The 23377-nt window shown below is 38.8% G+C and overlaps 2 protein-coding genes across 4 annotated transcripts in view; one reads left to right on the top strand and one right to left on the bottom strand.

The window, feature by feature from the left end:
- Nucleotides 1-23377, top strand: part of asap1a (ArfGAP with SH3 domain, ankyrin repeat and PH domain 1a) — a 122084-nt gene that overhangs the window by 32491 nt on the left and 66216 nt on the right. The gene's annotated exons all lie outside the window — the stretch shown is intronic.
- On the bottom strand, nt 7564-10413 carry LOC125803797 (uncharacterized). Of its 3 annotated transcripts, none has more exons than XM_049481998.1 (5): nt 9168-10413; nt 9000-9065; nt 8878-8913; nt 8560-8790; nt 7564-8473 (listed from the first exon to the last, which is right to left on the bottom strand). In XM_049481998.1, the coding sequence occupies exons 1-5, from the start codon at nt 9337-9339 to the stop codon at nt 7785-7787; spliced, it is 1194 nt and encodes a 397-aa protein (XP_049337955.1). In that variant the 5' UTR covers nt 9340-10413; the 3' UTR covers nt 7564-7784. The 3 variants fall into 3 exon arrangements, 2 of the variants coding, with proteins under 2 accessions (XP_049337955.1, XP_049337954.1); XM_049481997.1 differs by having other exon boundaries at nt 7565-8473; nt 8560-8793; XR_007440161.1 differs by having other exon boundaries at nt 8251-8473; nt 8560-8793; nt 9000-9082; nt 9168-9230.

The raw sequence follows: 23377 nt of genomic DNA, 5'->3' as shown, positions 1-23377 counted from the left end.
TATCACAGAGTTCAAGTACCTATCCATACCGTAGTATCATAGAGTGCTTGGCCAACTATGGCCGAGATACCTTGGAAACTGTTTTTTCTGCGGGGCTCTTTTACCAGGATACGGCTGGACATATGGATGAGACAAACCCTGCAAGGAACAATAGTGGATTGAGAAAGAGGGCTACGTACACAAACGCTAGCAATGTAGTTGAATTATTGGCCCCCATTCATAGCGATATATTTTTTCAGCAGAAATTGATGCTTAACGGTGTTGATATAAAAGTTCGTATGACTCGTAGTAAAGACGATTTCTGTCTAATGCGTAATGATGCGGTAGCATACAAAATTAACATACTCACAGCATCTTTATTTGTGAAAAAGGTGACAGTATCACCACCTGTAAGACTGGGTCATGCACAGGCGTTGTTGTCAACAACAGCAAAATACCCAATTGACAGAGTATGTATAAAAAATTTCTCTATACCTGGAGGAACACGTGTTTCTAACCAAGAAAATTTGTTCTTGGGTACGCTGCCAAAGTCTATGATTATAACGATGGTAGATAATGATGCTTTTACTGGCTCGTACACCAGAAATCCATTTGCTTTTAAACATTATGACTTGGAATTTCTTGCTGTCTATGTGGATGGTCAACAATACCCGGCTAAACCACATCAACCCAATTTTCACACTGGTTCCGCTGTTCGAGAGTTTTATCAGATGGCTTTAGCATCTGGAAGGCATCTGAAGAACCAAGCATTGCCTTTTGACAGGGAGGAATTTCTACAGGGCTACACTCTGTACGCATTTAACCTCACACCTGATGAAGAATGTGGTCAACATGTATCTTTGGTCAAATCAGGCAATATAAGACTGGAGGCTCGTTTCAGACAACCCCTTCCACACACAATAAATTTGGTTGTTTACGCTGTTTTTGACAGTATCATTGAAGTGTCTAACCGAAGACAGGTTTTGGTGGATTTTTACTAATGAACACTTTGGAGTTGACCGCCGTTATGGACAAAGTGTCCAATAACAAACATTTTCTTGGTGTGTTAGCATGTGATCAACTACCTACAAATGTTGTGTGGAATTTACCAACAATGGTAATTATTAACACACACACATCCGATCTCCCCGGCGAACACTGGCTGGCCGTGTATATTAGTAAAGACCGTGTCGGATGTTTTTTTGACAGTTTTGGAAACAAACCCGACTATGACAGATTCCCTACGCCGATTAGAGACTTTCTTAACACATCATGCGTAGCCCAACAGTATTCGACCAGACAAGTACAAGATTTCACCTCGACTACGTGTGGACAACACTGTGTTTTTTTTCTATATCATATGGCTAAAGATTGTAGCTATGAAGAAGTGATTTCTAAATATAGTTTTAATTTAATAAAAAATGATAATATGGTTTCAGCTTTTGTGAAAAAATTTTATCCGTGTGTTTGTAAAAACAAAATGTTTAAATGTGTGCAGCATGTTCAAACAGGACAAATGTTTGTGTAATATGTAACCTGTATAATGTTTGATAAATAAAACAAACAAAATAAGATTTTCAACTCAAGAGTCATTTATTTACAAAATACAACATTTCAATCACTGTGAAACAATATTTACATAATTGACATTTTGTAAACAATACATACAAAAAAATACATAAAAAAGAAAGCTAAAATAAACAAAAACAAACAACAATACATTAGAAGTTTAACCATTTACTTCTGTCTATAACTGGTGAGATAAACACTGGGGTCTCACGATTCGTGCTTACTGTTTGATCTTTCACCGGTGAGGCATTATCAATAGATTTGTTATTTTTCAACAATACAATCTGTTGCCTAACATGTTTATTTGGAATGGTGGAAAGAGGTATATTTAGAACAGCAAACGCTTCTAGAAACTCAGCCCAACCCCGAGGTCTACGGTCATCACCAACCTTGTGCGGTGCTGTGACACTTTTTACCAAGTCCAGAATGTGTGACCCTGCAACAGTTTGCCCATTTAAGACAAATTCTCCCGACTCATTCCATGAAGACACATCTTTTGATTTAGACATTTTATCTAAAACATATTCAACATTCCTCTTACTTCGTATGGGTACATTCCTGAGTATATCTTTAACCACATCGTTTTTGTCATCAGACTTGTCTATAACACTTGTTTCCTTATTAACATTATCTCTGGGTGGTAATGACAATGTTAAAGCGTTGGTCTCCATATCCCCCTGTTTAGCGATAGTTAAATATCGTTGTAAAACTATTGTGTAAAGTTTTACTTTCTCGTGAGCATCAAGATCGACCCGGCCCAAAACATTTCTAATAGACATGTCCAAATCATTTTCTACAAGCTGTCTGATGGGGCCTCTCGAGGTTTCGTTCTTTAACTTGTCCAGCTGGTGTTGCGGTACCAAAAACATTTTTTCAGCGTGCTCCATCTCTTCAGTTTACTTTGGCGTTATCAAGCTTGTTATAAACGGTAAAGCAATACTTAACAATGGTAAAAGAAAGCCGCCTTTCTGATTAATGACCTTCTTTTTTCGGGAAACACCGATCTTTTTGTCGGCAATAAATTTAATTTCAGACTTCTTATTCTTTAACATGCGATATTGTGTTGGTGTGAGAGGTATGGTACCATTAAGCACATTAAGGGCCACTTCACACAGAGTTAAAACAAACTCGTTGGATGCTGTTTGTAAAATAACACGTCTCTGCGCCGGTTTAGCTTTAAATAAAAGTTTAAGAAGTGGTAGGTTTCTATACAGTCTGTCAGACATGGTAACCTATCATCGTTTCTTCTGAACGTAAACAACAGGACTGCTTGAAAGCAGATCAGTTCTGAGACGAAAATCTTCAGGTGTCTTTGCTTTATAATCAATCATAAGGTGCCCAAATGGTTTACTTACAGCGTTTTGAAAACACTCCATGAAAAACTTTGTGTTGCCTGGGTACATCTGTCTACCTAACACACCAACCTGGTTGTTGTCTCTAGGGTTTTTAAATAATATGAGGTAATTTGTGTTTAAACTAATTGTCCTACTAGATTTTCCTTGAAAAAACAAATTTTGGATAAGGTAGATAGCGCTTAAATTTCGATGATGTACATACTGTGTGAAAACCTTTTCTACCTCAGAGTTATTACTGGCATCTTTCATAACGTCGTCAATAATTAACAAATTATTTCTGTTAAGCGGTAGAATAGTGTCGTCATTTAGTGTTGCCGGTATCCCTTGAACAAAATTAATATTTCTTATTTTTAACATTTCGTCATAAAGAGGTTGCCAACAATCGTAAATGTATACAATGTTTTCTATTTTGTTTGAAACCAGCTCGTCAGTACGTTCAAGCAGTTGTTTAACAAAAAAGGTCTTTCCAGAATTTGACGGCCCGCTTATTACACAAGAAAAAGGGTGTTGTAATCTGAAATCAAACCCATTAACCTCTCGCACACCACGAAATTCATGGGCATCTTTAGTAGCCATATGGAATTGTTGAAAAATCAGACAACAGAACCCGTTTGTTGTAGACGACTTTAAAACGCTTCACCACGGACTTGTTTTTCAGTGTGAGGTTCTTTTTATTTCTAACAATGCCGTCTGCGCGAGCGAGTATGTGACGGGAACTGTCGCGATGTACAACGTAATGATCAACAAGATCAACCAATGTGTCGAGCCGAATGACTTTTGAATTGTCAGAATTTAGTGTGATACCTTTAGCCTTCATACATGTTTTTCCATCTGATGTACGATAACCATAGGTTTTGGGGCCGCCTGAACAGAACTCTGTAATGTAGTCACCGTCTCCAATCTCGTCTGTCAAATCGCCTAAGTAAGGCCCTAGAGGTGGTTCCCAATCACCTTCACGAGAAACAAAAATTACGCTGTCAGTATCACTGTACAAAAGTCTGTCACCTAATCGGTCCATTAGATCAAACAGTTCTAGGCGTGCATGCGCTGTTGTAAATGCGCCTAAAAACACATTAATGTCACGGGTCGGGCAACTGTCTCCGGCAGAGTAACACCACTGGATCAACGCTGTTGTATCAGAAACAAATGAGAAGTGTTTAACATCATACCCGTCACCAAATATGTGTTGTGAAAACTGTTCGGGATCTGTCAACATCTCTGACACAGGCAAATTTTCCCTCATGGAAAAACGACCCCACAAGCTATTCAACAACAATTTGTTAATAGATCGACGTGCTTGGTTGAGACATATTTTGTCTGGATTCAGTTTAATTTTCTCCTTTTCAAAATAATCCCTGATGTACTCTGCCCTTTCCTCCTCTGTGACGGCATTTGCGGGGTAACCGCTTGCCTCCTGTTTGTACTGCAGAAAGGTTTTTACATACTCACAAAACAATGTTTCTGAACTGTCTGGAAAATGCCAAACCTCGTGGATTTTTGTCACCACATACCCTTTCTCAACGGCCTTCATCAGTTCGATGCTAACCCATGTCCCTGTGATGGATCTCTTTATCACTATGTGTACAGCTTTGCAGCTGATTTTCTTGCTCGGCGCAAGTGCGACAAAGTGGAAACATTAACTTGCCATTGCAACGGTGTGGTAAAACAGGGTGGAGGAGTTTTCTTGGTGGCTGTACTGTCGCTTTGACTAGACCATAGTATTCCTCAAGAGGGCGGAAATCTTGGAAAATTATTTGCGGGTGACCTACGGGGTATTTCTTTCTAGCTTGACAAAATGGGTACAAACTGGTGAAATCCAGATATCTAATTTTTTCACCCTCCTTTGTTTTGTAATGCAATTTATATGCGTTGGTTCTACCGCCAAAGAGTGCGTCTCTTAGTTTCAACCTTTCAGGAACGGTGTAATTTGACATAAATGCTGCAACACCTGAATCTAGCCTCTTAGCCGTCGACCACTGACATTCCCACATCACTTCAACATCTAGACCGTACGTTTGAACTAGTGTCTCAACCTTGATGTCAAACTGCTTTCGCAACTCGCCGTATAGCACCTTTGACATAGGATGGGCCTGGTTTGGTCTGTAACGACACTCATGACCATGGTGCATGCAACCATTAAATTCCAAAGCCTTACGTACACCATCCTTTTCATAATAACCATCCACATAATATGCACCAAACTTCACTTCTCCGTGAGTTAGGGCATGGTGCACATCAACATCTCTTGTACTCCTGACATACTCAAGCCATTCAATGGAGACATTAGAGAATGTCTTGTGTTGGGTGACATATGCATTGTTGTGTGTGAGTGCTAGTGTGTCCTTTGGTAAGAAATGTGTCTTGTACACAGCCATACAACATGATGCTAGTGTTGTGTAATTAAATGGATCTAGTTGTGTGCATTGAATGAACTCGTCACGGTACTTAATACATGCCTCACGTAGCAAAACAACGTCATTTCTACCATAAACATAGAGTTCCTTTTTGAAGTCAAACACGCCACCAGAGACTGTGTTGTACCACTCGTCAAACTGTTGTTTGTCTTTGTCACTCATTGTGTCATAGCCGTAAAAACTCTTGTCGGGGTATGGACCCACATAATTTTCGTTTTGTCTTAAATTAAATTTGTGTGGAAAATGTCCTTTCTCATCACATGTCAGGTTTAAAGCTGATGCTGTTTTAGCCAATCGCATTGGAATGAACGAGTAGGAGTCTATGTAGCGCTGTTTGTATACATCGTCACACATGCATATCAACCTACACCCCATCATTGTGATTTTGACTGCTATGCCTACTTTAGAAAAATATTCCAATAATAGGAAGTTGTCAAACCCCGCAGCGTTGTGTGCCAACCATGTGTACCCCTTATATTTGGGTCGTCTAAACTCTTTGATGAGTTGTTCTACACAATCAGGACCCTCAGCCGTGAACTCTCTACCATCAAATGTGATTGCACAGACAAAATTTGCTTCATGCTTGCCGTTTTCAAACCGAGTCTCAAAATCAAAAAATATGTATGAACTACTTGGTTCTTTTAATTTGATTGGTTGTATGTAACATTCGTGTGTGGTGTCTGATATCAATTCCTCCTGACAGTGAAAACAACGCCCTGAGAAACACTTGTGTGGTTTTGGCTTTGCTAAACAAATATTATAACGACGACCGCATTTTTTACAGAATTTGGTCAGATCACACGGGGCGGCCATCAAACCTGTAGTCGGCTGTTGTTTCTGTTCCTTATGCTTGTCATAACAGTACTCAGACTTACAATAGCGCAAACAATCGTCACAGTATTTGGGTCGGCGGTTTTTCTTGTGGCAGGAGACATCATGACACACATCACAGCTGTATTTACAGCTGTGATCTCTGGCACTAGTGTAACCCTTATAGCAAAACACGCAAACATACGGTGTGCCAATGAACGCTTTCAAATTTTTGATCATGTAATAATGGTTGTCGTGAAGATACAGAAACACAGTCTTTGGGTGTGGTTTGTCTTTTGTTTGATATTTCTCTAGATCGCCAGAACAGCCTTTGTGGAAAACAACTACTTTAACGCCGTACTTGTATTCAAAACTACTGATGTCATTAAAACCGACTTTATGGTCACTCGTGTAGCCAACATCTGTCTGAATCTGTTCTGCTATGGTTTCTAATGCATTGTGTGGCGTAGATGGATTTAAAAAATGTGCGATACAGATTGCAAAACACAGTTTGTTTGAGGTGTTTGTTGGACAAAAAAGATTCATTCTGTTCCGGTCAATCACCTGATTGTGTGCAAGGTCACGCACCCTACTTCGCGCACCTCCATTTTTAACCATGGCTATCGAGACAGTCAACACCAAACTATTGTCTGTTTTAATACTATTGTTACTTTGCACAACCCTTTCAATAGCATCCAAAAACCTGTTCACATTATAACCATCTCTGGAAGACAACACAGCGTTCACATCAGATGTTAAACTATGGCCTCTAAGGGTAATGTCAATAACACCGCCATCACCAGCCAACACTCTGGAGAATGACACTATTTGCGATAACACATTGTGCACATAAGTAGCGTACGAACCCATGTCTGTAGATGGCGCATGACGTAAATTCAACGACCTGTGTAACACAATACTATTAAACCGCGATCTCGGAACTATAGTGTAATCACCCACAACGCCACCATTTCTCACTAAGCCCGCAATATCGCTGTCAGATAAACCAAAGTTGGATGCTGTCGGATCGAGTGGCGGATGTCTATTTTCATGTGTACCACCACCTGTCTGATCTGTATGAATAGTTTGTGTATCCCTCTCTACAGATTCTAAAACAAGGTTGACATTGTCCTGTAGAAAAGACAACTGCTCACTGTGCGACATCTGTTCCAATACATCTGTCTGCCAACTATCACTAAACCTACAACGCTTTGATGGCGGGGCCTGTGTGGTACGATTTCTAAACAAGTCAACATCTGCATTACCCTGTGTGAATGTTACTTGTCGGTTATTACTTGGACCGTTAATAGGTGTATCATACGTATTACTTAGATACCGCATTTGTTCGTCAATGGTTAAATGATTAGACAAAACATAATGGTTGCCAAAGTGTTGTGTATCAATGTTTTGCTGAACATTAGGGTTAACATTCGCCTCATACATTTCACTTAGACGCTGCAATTGTTCATCAATAGACAACTGGTTCAATGAATCATATTCATCTCTAACACACGGGTTGTTGTCTGACCCCCAAAATCTTTTAGATGCCATATTTGTCTGATTGTTTGTTTTAGATGTAAATATACATTGAAAATATGTGAAAATGATGACTTCTGTAACAATGTGGAAAAACACTAGCCTCTAACTATTGGCAACACTAAACACGAGAGGATGGCCCCGCAATAGGCAGAAATGGCGATAATTTTATCTCTAACGCCTTTTGCATTTTAAACATTATTTGTATTAAAGATTTGAATTGATCTTTTGACACATTACCAGACATATCAAATTTTCTAAATTCATCCAGATATATATTTAGTTGTTTGTGTATCTCTTGAATACCTTTTTCATGTCTACGGTTAATGGCAGATTGTCTACGTAGCTCAATTAAATTGTTCAAATTTTCTTGAGATATCTTTGCATTTAACTGTGACAACCTTTCGTTGTCTTGGGAAGATTTAATACAAGCTTCTGTTAGTTTTCTGTTTGATTCTGTGATTGTTTTGTTATCTAGCAATATTTTTCTGTTTTCTTCAGAAATCTGTCTTAGAACAGTTAAAACCTCGCCAATACTGTTTAAATCACCATCGGGTCCTACCTGATCTTGATGCTCATGCTCTTGGTTTGATCGTAACTCATTTGCGTCAGTGTCTCTGTGTTTGTCCGAAGCGTTTATTCCAACATTCGGTGGTGCGGCAGCAACAGTTTTTTCGACTGGTTCGCTGAAACTGTTCTGATCCCAGATGTCCGTCAAATCCTCCGACCATTCGTCCTTGTTTAAAACATCCTGGACATCATTGTGCAACACACTTTCTCCATTCGTAGACTGTCCAGCGTTGTTCAAATCTGTGAATAGAGCACATTACATATGAGTCGCTAATCTTAAAGACAAAAGACAAATTGAAATATAGAGTATGTCGAAATGTATGTACCTGTATCTAACAGTATGCAGCTGTCTTCCAGCCTGATGCGTTTTCTGCTTGAAGATGGTCCCCTGTTGCAACGTTTACCAAGCAACACCTCCGGACTGCTCGTTAAGTTTGGCTTAAAGGCTCTCCTGTATCCGCTGTTGTTGGTTATATCCTGTAGTTGAGGATTTTTTGGCTGTTTGTACAAATTGTCGAATCCGGGTGGCGTGATACTATCCACTAAGCGTTTTAGACCTGCTATAGAAATAATATAAGTAACTATCAAGCAACAAACAACACAAATTAGAAAATTAGAAAAAATTGAAAATTAGAAATACTTACCAAGAGGGTCCACATGCGCCGATGTGTTCACAGACTCTGTGGAAATGTAAGAAATGTTTCTAGTGAATGTCTAGATCTAAACAAAAAGAATAAAAAGACATATATAATTTATACACACATACCCTCACAAAGTTGAGATAAACCTTCAATATTTTGAACGGCTTGGATTGTTTCCAGCTCACAGGTTCCTAGACCAAGAAAATACCTGTTAAGCAAGAATATATTTGTAACACTTTTAAATGACAAACAACAGAATGTATGTAAAACTTTGTTGTAAAAGTCATGCTTACCAAGAAAGCTTGCGTCCATCGTGGTTTTTTTCAGGCTAGCGTCTGAATGGGGCACCTCCAACAGAGTTGTGAGCCATCTATATACAAGGCCACGTAGACCACTCCTACCGTTATTAACATATTTAAAACATTTAGCCTGTGATTGGTGTAGCTTTTGAAACGTAACTACCATGTAAATAGGTTTAGTAGATACAGATTCTTAAAATTGTTAAACTGAAAATTTGATTATTTTATTCACAGGTTTAGAATGTATACTTAAGAGATTACATTAAACATGTATCTTACTTTTTTAATGTGTTTAGGTAAAAGTGTGTTGTTTTACACAAATAACAATCCAAACATTTAACATCAACCACATTTAAAACATAACAAGCTGAAAATGTAGACCTTAAAAAAAAACAAAAAAAACATCTTAATGTGGATAGACTAAAACTAAAAGGATTCCACACATTTACTTTACATTTAAAACATAATGTTCTGAAATGTATGCCTTAAAGACATCTCAAAATGAACAGACTAAACGTAAAAGACTGCTATACATTTAGCCTACATTTAAAACATAAGATCCTGAAATGTATGCCTTAAAGACCTATGAGTGTTCTCTCAAATGAAAAGAATCAAAGTAAGTCTGACTTTCCATTTAGCATACATTTAAACTATGTGTGCCTAAAATGTAGACCTTAAAGACATCTCAAAATTAAAAGACAAAAAAGTAAAAGACCAGCGTAGATTGGTTGGGTGGTAAATGTGACCACACAATAGCTTTAAAAAACATTTAACAGTCCGATCATTTACAATGATTTAATTGACACCCATAATATAAAACATATATTTTAAATGTCTTCAAATTAAACAAAACTTAAAGTCTCACACACCAAACCACAAGATCTGATACACAGTAGACAGCACGGCTACAGCGTTGCTTTGCATACAATTAACACTGATGGGGGCTCTTATCAAACAACTGTGAGATAATTTACATAGTGATGGCTGGTGTTTGTTTAGGGGTGCCTGTGTAGGTCGTAAAACAAGTTACATCCTGGTGGGTGTGAGGTGACGTCTGCGGCAGAAGACAAGGGTGGGGGGGTGCTGGTGGGTAATAAACATATCAGCCTGTCAGTCAGACATGTCCCAAGCCTTGTCAGTCAGCATGCCATAAAGTAAATCATAAATCAAAAGATCATAAATCAAGCCATAAATCAGGGGTCATAAATCAAATTGTGACAGGTAGTGTATGGTAATTACTACTTATATCAGAAAAGAATATTGTGTTTCACAATAACAAAATGTATCATTATTATTACATAACAATATGATTACTCACATATCACACATTCCTAATAAAATAGGACTCATTATGTGATTATGATGTGACTAGTATCTGGATTGTGTCCTGATAAGATTTTATTTTAACCACATGTATTTACACATGATGGTGAAATGTGTCTCAGCATGTGGTTATTCAGACTGAAACCAAATTGTTGAGGGGGAAAGATTATGCATATTGGTTATGTGACAGTTATTACTGTTAATAATACTGGTGTTTCGGTTGTAATGGAAGGAGTTTAAATGGTCAGATCCGTTCTGAAGAGGCGGCTGTGTTACGCTGTTAAAGCATATGGCACAAATGTGTTCCAGATCACCTCCAGAAGTGGTTTGAGTAATTAGTGTTAGAGTGTGAGTATCTAGTAAAAATGCTTCTTGGGTGTGTTTACATTTGCATTTTTATGTGGTTTTCTCTTATCCAGATATAATCCAGATATTCAAAATGCATGAGTTGACTAGGTATAAAGTGCATCTAGCTTTTTTTATTGTTGCCTAATTGGGCTCATATCAAAAAATCATAATTACTGTATATTTTTGCACTATAAGGCGGATCGAATTATAGAGGGCACTTTTAACTAACATCTGTTGTCTGGTATATTTTTACATATAAACATATAGATCATTGGATTATAAGTCGCATTATGCAACACTAGTAAGGGACAGGTGGTGTCGCCATGTTTTCCTTTTAATTTGACCTGTAAAAAAACTTTAATTCTTAAAAAAAACATTTTCTTAGCTTTGGATGTTAAGCTACACAGATTTATCTCCTGAAAGCACTTCTGTTTATTTACAATCATTTTAGATTTCCAGATTTTCACTAGGTGCAGCAGTGTTAGCATTAGCAGCTAACTGCTAGGAGTTAGCGGCTAATGCCACCCAACGGCACTACACTGAGGAAACCTGAGTGTCCCGGTAAGCCAGGCAGATATCAGCTTGTTTTTACATGATAAGTCCGATATACTCACTCGCTGAACGGCAGAAGAGCTAGCACGATTAGTGGCTAATGCTAATGCTGCTCCAGCAGTGCTAGCCGGGGTGAGCAGCAGGCTACAGGCTGATAATACTCATCTCTGAACAGCAAGAAAGCTAGCGCTAAGCGCAGTTAGCGACTAATGCTAATACTGCTGCAGTCTTGGTGCTGGAGAGCTAAACTGAAACTCCTGTATAAAGCTGTATTTCAGCAGAGTGGCTTTACTGCTCCTTACAACCTGACTGATACATTTTTACATAAAGCGCAGTGGACTTAAAGGCGCACTGACAAATTTTGGGAAAATTAAAGGATTATAAGTGCGCCTTATAATGCAAAGTCCACTGGTACTTTAGACTCAACACTTCCTTTTCATTTCAATATAGGGAGCTGCTATAAGCCGCAGTGCATGATGGGTTACATTGCCTTGAATGCAGCTTCGATATACAGCGAAAAAATTCAGCAGAGGTCAACTTCATGCAAATCAAGTAAGAGTAGGCTGGTATATCACACACATACAAGTATCACACACAGAACAAATGTATTTTAAACATGGAAAAGAAGAATTAAAAAAGAACCTGGATTTACAGAGCTATAGATTAGAATGAGGTTGATTAAATCTTTTATTAAAACTATGACTGTCTACATCACAGACATGCCCACACGATGAGCCGGGAGCTCTAAAATGGAGTTATACTTACTAAAAAAAGGTTGCTGTATTATGTAAGCTTTGTTAAAATTTGAGCATGCACCACTCAATCCCCAATTTAAATAGCGATTTTGAGAAGCAAGCTGCAAACGCGATACAAAATCACCACATTTTCCATTTTCTTTTCAAAATCGTTCAAAAGGGTGTTTTTAAAATAGTGCACAAAACAAGACAGCCATTTAAAACAGTACATTTACTGTAGTAAAATAATAAGCTGGTAAAAATGTGAATTATCCCTAATAAACATTTTACACAACCAAGTGTTACTAGTTGTGTTTTGTTGGTTTGCTTTAGTCAGCTTTAAGAAAACCCAGATCTGGGGCTGTGCAGCAGAGGGAAACGCAGCTTATGTAATTGATGGTTTCTCAGGAAAAGGCCAGAGACTGGTTAGGGCATTCTTTAGGGACACATTTCCTGTGTAATCCTGACTGCTGCTGCAGCTCGTCCTGTCTCCACCCTGCTCTAAAGTTGGCCTGTTCAGGACACCAGCCAACGCAAGATGAGGGGGTCATGCAGAGGGATTCACTGCTTCCTCTGCAGTTTCTGAAGAGCTTCTGCCTTTGATATGTCCAGTTCTTTAGTTGTTCCTTTGTTTTATACATGTTTTGGTTAGGGACTGTGTGTGCTGAGACGGTGATTGTGAATTCAGTACTAGTGACTGGTTTATGTCATGTGCTGAATAGTGAGTCATGTCAGAAAGCCCCTGTTGACACTGCACAACAGAACCAACAGATTTATTTGTTTTTCGAGGCGGTATTGGGTAGATTTCAGAATGACCCTGCCCATATAGGGAGGGAGTGTAGGAGAGAGACAACAGGGAGCTGCAAATGCCAGGGTCTACTTCATTTTTACACTGAAATTAAGTGTTCAGCGTTGCTTATCACACTTAGCATTAGTTCACTACCTTAATACAAACTGTCTGTTTAAGAGACACAAGCTGTATAGGGCTAGGATAGTAATGTTAGCTAAGCTTTACCAGAAGACTGGCTGCCTGTCTCTGTGTAAGTTTTAAAGTTTTAAAATTAAGAAAGCAGTTGACTGCCACTGCAAAATATTTAAAACAGAAACAGTGGCTTCCATTTCTACTAATTGCTTTTTTTAAGGAGAAAGAAGTTAATTTTCATTGGGCCTATCACAATAATTACACTATCAAGTTTGGACACACCTTCTCATTCAGTGTTTTTTTTATTTATTTCTTTATTTAATTTATTTTCTGCATTGTAGATTAATATTAAAGAGATAAAAAACAATTAGAGGACACATGTGTAATTATGTAGCAAACAGTCAAAAAAGTGTTTGGCTTCCACAATCCCCTGATCTAAACCTGATGAACTGAGATGGTGATTTGAGGTGATTTAATTGGGATGAGCTGAAGCTTCACAGCATGAAGGAAAAGCATCAACTATTGTTCAGCACCTCCAGGAACTCTTTCCTTCAAGACGCTAAGAAAACTATTCCAGGTGACTCTCCCTCATGAAGACACTGAGATTAAAATACCAGGAGTGTGCAGATCTGTCCTCAAAGATAAATCTTAAGTATAAAACATATTCTGGCTTGTTTAACACTTTTTTTTGGCTTGGTTCCTGTGTAGCTTTAAAGTCTTTGATATTAAAATTTACAATGTTAAAACATCATAAAAAGAAAGAAAACAAACGGAATGAGAAAAGGTGTGTCTTTTGGCTTTTGACAAAACTCTTATAGTATTAAAAAACATATGTTTATAAAATATGAATAAAAGAAAGGTTTACATGTCATGCAATTAGAACAGTGAGATCAAAGGTCTAAGTACAACACTGCTGTCTAGTTTAAAACAACACAAAAATAAACCTCTGTCTACCACCAAACTCCAATCTGTTCTCTGGTTTCGAGAATCGATACATTATTGTGAAACATAATGTTGATATTCTCTAACACCCATACTTTAAAGGGTGTAGCTGGCTCATTATGATATTATTTTAACATTATATTAATGGTAGTTCTTAGAGGTTAATTGAATTCATCCCATCACTAGAATTACTGTTGTAATAAGATTTTCATAATGAGATAATGGAGATTATACATCTTTACATTTAAAATCTGCCATAGGGAAACTCAGTAGACTTGCACTTCTGTCAAGAAACCTGTACAGAACTCTTGTATGTGGCAGTGATATTCTTTAATTGTCAGCCCCCAGGCTCTACCCTTGCTAACTTGACAGCGATCAGCATCAGCAGAGTTCTAATCACCGGCTCCGACTCTCTCACCTAAGTCCAATTTTCCTAGCTTTAACCTTGGAAGTCTCCTCTTGCATGTTTTAAGCTCTGAGCTTTATTACTTGTGTTTCTTATTGACAACAGTTTTGCCTCAGTTTTGCCTCATATAATCCTGTTTTCTGATCCTTTGCTGTGTTTTCGACCGTTTTCGACCTGTTCTTGGTGAATAAATCCATCTGCATTTGCACCCTGCTCTCCTCACCTCTATGGTGACATTAACTGAAATATAGGGAGGTTATGTGTACAGTATATATTGTTCAATATAAAAGCTGCTAGAAAGGTTGAAGGAAGCTGCTTGCCATTCTTTAAAAAAATACTTTTTTTTTTTTAAATTAAAGCTTTGTTTTTAAACTGTTTTTATAGTGCAGAGTTTCACAGTTTTGGAATGCAATAGTTTGTATATTTAATAGTTCATTACATTAAAGACCAGCCCTTTTCAGTGGCGTAAAATGGTAAATAAAATAACCATAATAACATTTATTACAATAATTTCTGGGACAATAAAACATTGGTGTAAAAAAAAAATTGATTCAGGATTTCTATTTTATTTTATTATGTTATGTTATTTATTATGTTTGACAACTTTTAAAATGTTTTAGATCATCAAATTAACTTAAATATTATACAAAGACAACACAAGTAAACACAAAATGCAGTTTTAAAAGAAGGGCTGTGACCGAAATGGCTCTCTACTCCCTCATTATTGTTGCGCTATTTAGGGAGACACTATGTAGTTCACTTATTAGTGGTGTAACAGGAGTGAATTCGGACACTAGCTCATCATTATCTGTTGCCAGATTGGGTTGTTTCATGCCAAATGTCGAGTTGTGTCTGAAATCGTCTGGAGGAAACGCTGCGGTTTGGAAGTTTGGAAATTGACATCATCAGTGTTGTAGTTAGAGATCTAACCTTACAGAGACAGAGCTTTTAGTCCTGCTGATGGACATTTGAAGCTGTGTTTATGTTCGTTATTATATGTAAGTATTTATTTCTTTCATTGCTTGCAAGATAAAAGGCACAAAACACATCATACAAACATGTAGATAAACTCATTTTAATATTGATTTTGTAATTAGCGATATTTAAGATATTTAAGGTATTTTTTTTAAGATCCTGTAATATTGTTGATTTGATGAACATCAGCTGTTTGGGTGGTTTTCTCAGTATTTTGGTGGATTTGTAACACGTTTTACCCAGTGAATTGGTTTTATCTGAATCCCACTGTATTAATCTGGCAACCCTGATGGCTCGCTGTCCGCTCCATTTGTTCGGCTGTCTGTTGCTTAGTAGCGAGACCCGCAATGCATTTTGGGACACATTTAGCTTGCTTAGTAAGCAGTGAAGTTTACTATAAATCATGATGCATTATGGGAGTTTTTAGTGCCCTCAAAATCACATTCAAATCCCCCCTTATGATTTGAACACTAAAAAAAATGGCTGACATACTCAGTAGCGCCCTAACTAGTAAATAGGGAGCCATTTCGATCACAGTCTCGTTTTTTTTTTATTAAGGGAGAAAAAAAATGTGTGAAAAAGTGTTTCCCCTTAAAAACCATACCTTATCAGACCTGAGTTCAGTTTCTCTAGCCACACTCAAGCCTGATTACTGTCACACTTGTTCTCGATCAAGAAATCATATAACAGGAACTGCTTGGCAAAGTAAAGTAGACCAAAAGATACTTAAAAGCTAGACATCACGCCAATGTCCAAAGATATTCAGCAACAAATGAGAAAGAAAGTAATTGAGATCAGTCTATCAGTCTGTAAAATGTATATAAAGACATTTCTAAAGTTTTGGAACACCACAAATGGCGAAAATGTGAACACACTGAAAACAAATTTACCCCAAAAGCGCAGCACCAACTCATCAAATAAGAAATCTTTGAAAAAAGAAACACTCAAATAAGAAACACTTTTTTCTGACCACTGTATATTTTATATATAAAAAAGAATATATATCATTTTTTTAAATATGTCATGATAAGCCTGATTTTGGCTGTGTTGCCCCCCCCCCCCCCCCCCCCCCAAAAAAAAAAAAAACAGATCTGAGAGTGTATTGAAGAGGAGCATGTATTGACTGGACTTGCTCAAACTGCTTATAAACACACAAGCTTCTGTTTGTGGAAACCGGCAGTGCAGTCCGTCCACATCCGTCCTGAAGTTTCTAGCCCAGGATGCAGCGCTTCCTCAGCATCCCGCGGGGAATCCCCACCTGACTCTTTAGCTTGCATATCTGTGTGAGTGTGTGTGTGTGTGTGTGTGAGTGTGTGAGTGTGCCTGTGTTTTATTAATTAGGTTGGGGCAGAGCAGGGCCAGAGCCATAAAATCGCGAGGACTAAAGGAATACCGAATATTCCGGGCGAAGTATCAGAACCATCGCTGCCGTGGATACTCAGTAAACAGACCATAATTCACACTGTGATCCTGTTCTTGCTGTATCCTGTGCTGTGGATTGTCTTTGGCCTCTGTATGGTGGAGTTTGCTGGTGTTTAGCAGTGTTGCTGATAGAGAGTAGAGTGTTAAGATGCTTTGCTGATATTGCTGTTGTTGTTGCTGTAGCTGTTATGACTGTGATTTTCTCAGTTGTGTGGATTTTGCAGACAGTGTCAGAAACGCGTCTCGCTCTCGTCTTGGCAGATTCAGGCTGTGAAGGGTGGTGGACGGGCCTGCCTGCTGCTGCAGCTATGACTCACAGCGGCCGCTAAACTCAGCCGCGGCCTCAGCGCTTTCTTCTGAATTATACACTGCGCTTTCCACACCCCACCGCTAAAAGTGTGCCGATTCTGCACACAAAGGAAAGAGACAGACGAAGAGAAAGAATGAGAAAGAGAAAAATAGAGACGTGTAATTCCGTAAGAGTTTGCTGTTTTTTCAGGACGCAGGTCAGTGCGGTTTTCTGCTGACCTATATGTGCTCATGACAGCGAGTGTTCAGGTCTTAGTGAGCGTTTTCTAGTAAAAGCCTGTTTTTGGCAGACGGCAGGAGAGCGCACTCTTCTCCAGCTTGCTGGGAAGTTGGAAAAGTGAGCTGGAAATAGGAAGAGTGCTGAGAGATTTGCAATGGGCTTCACTAAAACCTCTCAGCAGAGGTCAGTGCACCAGATAAAGCTCTATTCCAGCTGATTGGAGTTAGAACTCATTCACACATATCTGGACTTTTTTTCATTCACAAATGCTCAAATGCTTGATTATCTTCATATATGTCTTATATGGGTTGATTCATTTTATTTTAAGATATGTAGGAAGCTGCTTTGTGCTTATTGAATGTTTGATGATGCTGAATATTTGTTAAGATGAAAAAAATTATTTCCTGTGTCCGACTGGTGAACAGTGCACCACTGAATGTGTGCAGAATAATTATATTCATGAGCATGATGTTTAACACCCTTACTGGAAAAATCAAACTCAAGACCAGGCTGGTTCAAGCTGGTCTTTGGCGGTCAAGGTGGTTGAAAGTGGGATAACCTGCTCTTGACCTGCACAGTGTATGTGAGACGCCCTAAGTCTAACTCCCTTACTCTCTCGACCAGCAATTTGACTTAGCGTATTTTTCTTACTATAAGGCGCACTGCATTATAAGGTCAATTAATGTATATTTTCTGGTCTATTCTCATACATAAGGCTCGCCGGATTATAAGGTGGATTTTAAACTACAATAGTAAGGAACAAGGGTGACGTCATGTTTCCCGGTTAGCAGCAGCGCTAACTGTGGTAAGCAGCGCTAAGGACTAGTAAATGCTGCCCGACAGCACTACACTGAGGAACCCTAAGTAGTGTTCCTGTAAGCCTGTAAGCCATTGGATATCAGCCAATGGTTCATTCAAGGCCACAGACCAATATACTCACCTCTGAATGGCAAAAGAGCTAGCGCTTAGCACGTTTAGTGGATAATGCTAATACTGCTCCAGCTTCGGTGCTGGAGAACTAAACTAAAACTCCTACATAACACTGCACTTCAGCAGAGTGGCTTTACTGCTCTTTACAACCTGGCTGATAAAATTTATACATAAAGCGCACTGAATTTTAAGGTACACTGTCAATTACACCTTATAGTGCAAAAAATACATTACTGAAGTTACTGCTTCATTACTCCATATGGTGATACTAATAATATAAAAGGGTGAACCTGCAGGGAATAATACTGGTTGTAAAATTCTGTGAAACTGACACAAATAAAAACATAATTCTTGGTATTTGCTTATTTAGGAGTATTTTATCCTCTTAGAGAATTGTTTTGTATATTGCAATCACATAGAGCTTTTCCACCAAAAGAACATCTCCATTTGGACTTATAAGAACCACGGTGCTTTTTAGCGAACCGGCCCGCGTTTCCACCAGTTTTAGTGGAACCATTAAAACGTCACATCAGTAAACGTACTGGCACTATTGGCTGCAATCATTGATTAATCGACTAATTGAAAAAATAATCATCAGATTAGTCAACTACCAAAATAATCATTAGTTGCAGCCCTACTTGCTGGACACAATGCACAACCAGCAGGGTCATGCTTGGTCAATCTTGGTAGGACAGGTTGCTTTGTCTGGTTCAGGCTGATGCTGGTCAAGATCTACAGTGGAGCTTGAATTAGCCATGCTGTTTGTTCTGCTCATGCTTTTCTGGCTGTGAGTAATGCTGTATACAGGATGTGTGAATGGAAGGTGTAAGGATGGATGCAGAGTAAGTAGGCTAGTGTAAGGTTAAGGCAGGGCAGAAATAGTATTGGAAGGAAGACAGCAACAGTAGTGTATTCAGTAGAATACAATGCTACGGCGGGCTGGCAGGCTGGGAGATATTATTAATGAAATGCCGTGTGTGTGACGGCTAGACCTGTCACAGTGGAGACAGCTCGTGGCTTCAGCCGCTAATAATGTGTGTGGCTGCGAGTGAAGGTGTCATGGGATCCTGTGCTTTGAGCTTGAGTGTTACTGAAGAGTAAACAGTGGGCGGATGCTTCAGCAGGTTGTGGTCCTCGTAGACGTGTTCTCTCCTCACAGAGGAGCTGCATCTCTTTCTCTCTCACAGATGAAACTGTTGCTGTATAAAAAGGAGCTTTTCTCAAAAGTTGGGACAGCGTTCAGAAGTAAAAGTTGGTGTAGCTTTAGGCAGCTTAAAAAGTACCAGTGCTGCATTTTCTTGTGGATGACAGGAATGCACTATGCTATATATTATTGATGCACTAATCTCGAAATCTAGGATTTGGTACTGATGCCAAAATCCGATATTTTTCGTATATGCATATGTGCAGATGAAAATACTACAACAAAAATCATTAAATGTGGGTCCAAATCTGGATTTACCTTACAGATTAATTGGCGTCACAGTGGCTTAGTGGTTAGCATGTTCGCTTTCCGGTCTTGGGTTCAAGTCCCTATCTGGGCGGAGTTTCCATGTTCTCCCTGTGTCTATGTGGGTTTCCTCTGGGGACTCTGGTTTCCTCCCACAGTCCAAAAACATGGAGATCAGGTAGATTGGATATTCTAAAATTGGATAGGCGTGTTGGTGTGTAACAGCTCTTCAGTGTCTGATGCAGTCCTCCAGGTGGACAAACGTTTTCGGTTGAGAGTATGCTGTGTGCGATTGGCTGCCGCTTCTCAACGGTGTGAGTATAAATAGTTGTGTGTAACATGTGATTCTAAAGCATCCTTGGGTTTGTAGAAAGGCACTATATAACTTTATTCATGATATAGCATTATGCCAAGGATTATATTATGACCACCCCATTATCCAATCTCTTTCAACTTTATGATCATATAGTAGTAGTTTTTTTTTACTTCAGACTGTAGTCCTTTTTTCTGTATTATTTAGATGGAGATGACTGAGTAGGTCAGACACAGCAGTGCTGCTGGAGTTTTTAAACCCCTCAGGTGGCTTGAAAATGTGGATGCCCGACATAAAATATGCAGCAACAGATGAGCTTCTTCCAGTCTCTAACTTTACATCTACAAGCTATGGTGTGTTACTAAGTGGTTGTTGTGGTATTTTAGGGTTGCAGGTATATGCAGTATTTTTCTTGCTACAAGGCACACTTAAATCCTTTTATTTATTTGTTTTAAATCATCAGTGCACCTCATAATCCAATGAATCTTATGTATAAATTCTACCAGTCAGGTTGTAAGGAGCAGTAACTCCACTGAAATACAGCGTTATACAGGAGTTTCAGTTTAGTTATCTTTAGAGCTAGAAATGCTGGGGCATTATTAGCATTAGCCGCTAACCGCACTAAGTGCTAGCTCTTTCACCATTCAAAGGTGAATATATCAGACTGTAGCCTGCTGCTAACCCTGGCTAGCACTACTGGAGCAGCATTAGCTGCTAAGCGCTAGCTCTTTCGCCATTCAGAGTTGTATATATTGGACTGTAGACTACTGCTAACCCCAGCAAGCACTACTGGAGCAGCATTAGTTGCTAAGTGCTAGCTCTTTCGTTGTTCAGAGGTGAATATATCAGACTGTAGCATTTAGAGTTCCTTAGTGTAGCACTGTCGGGTGGCATTAGCTGCTAACCGGCTAGCATTAGCATTATTGTTGAAGAAATTTGGGAATCTAAGCTTACTGTGCATTAACAGAAGTGCTTTACTTACCCAAACAAACAAAATAAATTTTCAGGAGAGAAATCTGTGTACCACCCAGTGGTGAGACCTGCTGAATTAAAGGAAAACATGGCGACATCCCTGTTCCTTACTAGTGTCGCATAAAATGCGCCTTATAGTCCAGTACGCTTTGTGTGTGAAAATAGTCCAGAAAATGGACATTCACTGATAGTGCGCCTTATAATCTGGAGTACTTTATAATGTGAAACATACAATATATAATAGGAATGCAGTATTATCTAGCATGTTAGCCTGTTGCCATTATGTAAACTTGGGCCTAATATTAGCTTTTTTATTAGTTTTTTATAGTGTTGGATGCTTTATATTTTTAACATAAGGCAGTAAAATGGATCGTATCTGGACTCCACTCCACTGTATCGTATGAAAGAGAATTATGCATTTCATGAATGGTTCCCCCTCGGGCTCTAATGTAAAGTGGCAGCATGTTGGAAATGTTGATGTGACCTATTTAAAAACTCTGCAGTATGTGAATAAACTCACTGCACACTGTATGCGATTCTCCACATGAATGGCTGTGATTCATCAGAGCGGCGTTCAGAAGGATCGTCTGGTGAGCTCTCTACATGTAAATAGCGAGAGTGCTTACTTGATGAATAATGCAGTCATAACTAGCGTGTGTTGTTTCCGATGCGCTGTTAAATGGAAGGTCCAGTGCTGTAATAATGATCGGAGAGAAGAGGCTTTTAAATTGGAGCTCACAGTCTGCACTTTCACTGCAGCTGTCCATGAGCCATTTCAGATTCCGCTTTAGTCTGAAGCCAAAACAACTTTTACTGTTCTGCTTGCTGTCGGGCTTTACCGTAAACTGAGTGTGCTGATAACTGAGCGGCGTCAGATTACACCTAATTCAGCTGTAAAGTACCTGGTTGCACTCAGACTGCTCTGCAGTGTACTCTGTGCAGTCTAAGTGCAGGTTCCACTGCCTGTCTACAGATGATGCTGCGAAGGAAAGAAATTACAGGAGCAGTTTAAAGAGATAAATATTTAATAAACGTAATATCACACTAATATTACAATTAATCAGACACATATAATCAATCAAGATGTGGTACACGGCACATGAAGTGTGGGTCTTAATTAGACGTTGACAGATGCTGATGCTAACAAACAATGGCAACAACAGCAATCTCGTCTTAATAATTTCATGCCATAGTGCTACTTTATTTTGTTCAAAAATGAATGAAATAGCTATATTAACAAGCATTTAAAAGCCATCAAATCTACATTGTTCAGCCTTCAGAATAGACAACAGTTTTGATTGGATTGTGAAACAGTTATGAATGTGCATTTGCAGAAATTTGCTTTTAACCCTGTGATGATGTCAGGGCCCTGAACACATCATCACCTACTCAAGAGACATTTTATCCACACCTGGATCCCTTGAAAATCCCGTGGGGGTTGTCCTGGGGCAGGGGGGCCTGGGGTATCTGTGAAAATAAAACATAGACAACAATGCATTAACATTGTAAAATAATGAATACTTACCTGGACGTCCAAAGGATTGAATGCATGTCTTCTTGTCTGTAAATATGTAAATAGTGTGCAATAACAATCATGTATAGTTGTCTTACCCACCTGCCCACTAATTCATTACTTGTTGGTTTAGTCGGGGGTGGGCTAAGAGTATTTAAGGACAGGCAGGTACATTATTGGGGAGGACACTGGTTGACCGTGGCTGGTATGCCAAAGGGGAGTTGCCTTATGTTAGAGCATTTTGGTGGTAGCTGCCAATCCACCTTAAACTCCTACCAGTGTATAGTAGGAGTGTAACGATTTCGATATTTCATCCAAATCGATCGAAATTATGGTCTCGAGCCTCGAAGTAAAAAAAAAAAGGATAGACGATCCCTCCTTCTAAGCTACGCACTTGAAAATATAAAAATATATGTTATTAGTTTTGGTACCTTAAGGAACATCTTTCTCTAAAGTTAATAATATATCTTTGTTAAAGAAAAAAACTTGTCATTCTCAGGAACCAAGTCTTATCGAGAATCGAATCGAATCGTAACCCTAAAATCGGAAATAAAATCGAATCGAGGATTTAGAGAATCGTGACACCCCTACTAAATAGTTTGTATATGTTGTATATTTCGTTTTGTTTTTGGGTTTGATGCTTCGTTTGTCACAATAAACACTTCAAAAGGGATATTTACCTGATTCCAGACTATTTTTACGTCTCTGCCTCACCTCTCTCCGGTAACCTCCTGACCACTTCTCCTCACACTACCACAAACCCTTTCAGACCCTGCTTCCATTACAAAAGACATCAGGTATTTTCTTCTTTATTGCATATTCTTTTACTTAACTCAGATTGAGACCTACTGTCATTCAGAATATACATTTATC

Source organism: Astyanax mexicanus, chromosome 8 (assembly GCF_023375975.1).
Source record: "Astyanax mexicanus isolate ESR-SI-001 chromosome 8, AstMex3_surface, whole genome shotgun sequence".
Classification (NCBI taxonomy): domain Eukaryota; kingdom Metazoa; phylum Chordata; class Actinopteri; order Characiformes; family Acestrorhamphidae; genus Astyanax; species Astyanax mexicanus.
Note: the sequence above shows the minus strand (reverse complement) of the source record. Positions and strands in the feature narration are given on the sequence as shown.

Coding starts and splice junctions, on each gene's coding strand:
- LOC125803797 (XM_049481997.1), bottom strand. CDS start 9,339: ATGGTAGTTACGTTTCAAAAGCTACACCAATCACAGGCTAAATGTTTT. Junction 8,794..8,877: donor GGCGCATGTGGACCCTCTTG/GTAAGTATTTCT, acceptor TTATTTCTATAG/CAGGTCTAAAACGCTTAGTG. Junction 8,474..8,559: donor CTGCATACTGTTAGATACAG/GTACATACATTT, acceptor CTCTATTCACAG/ATTTGAACAACGCTGGACAG.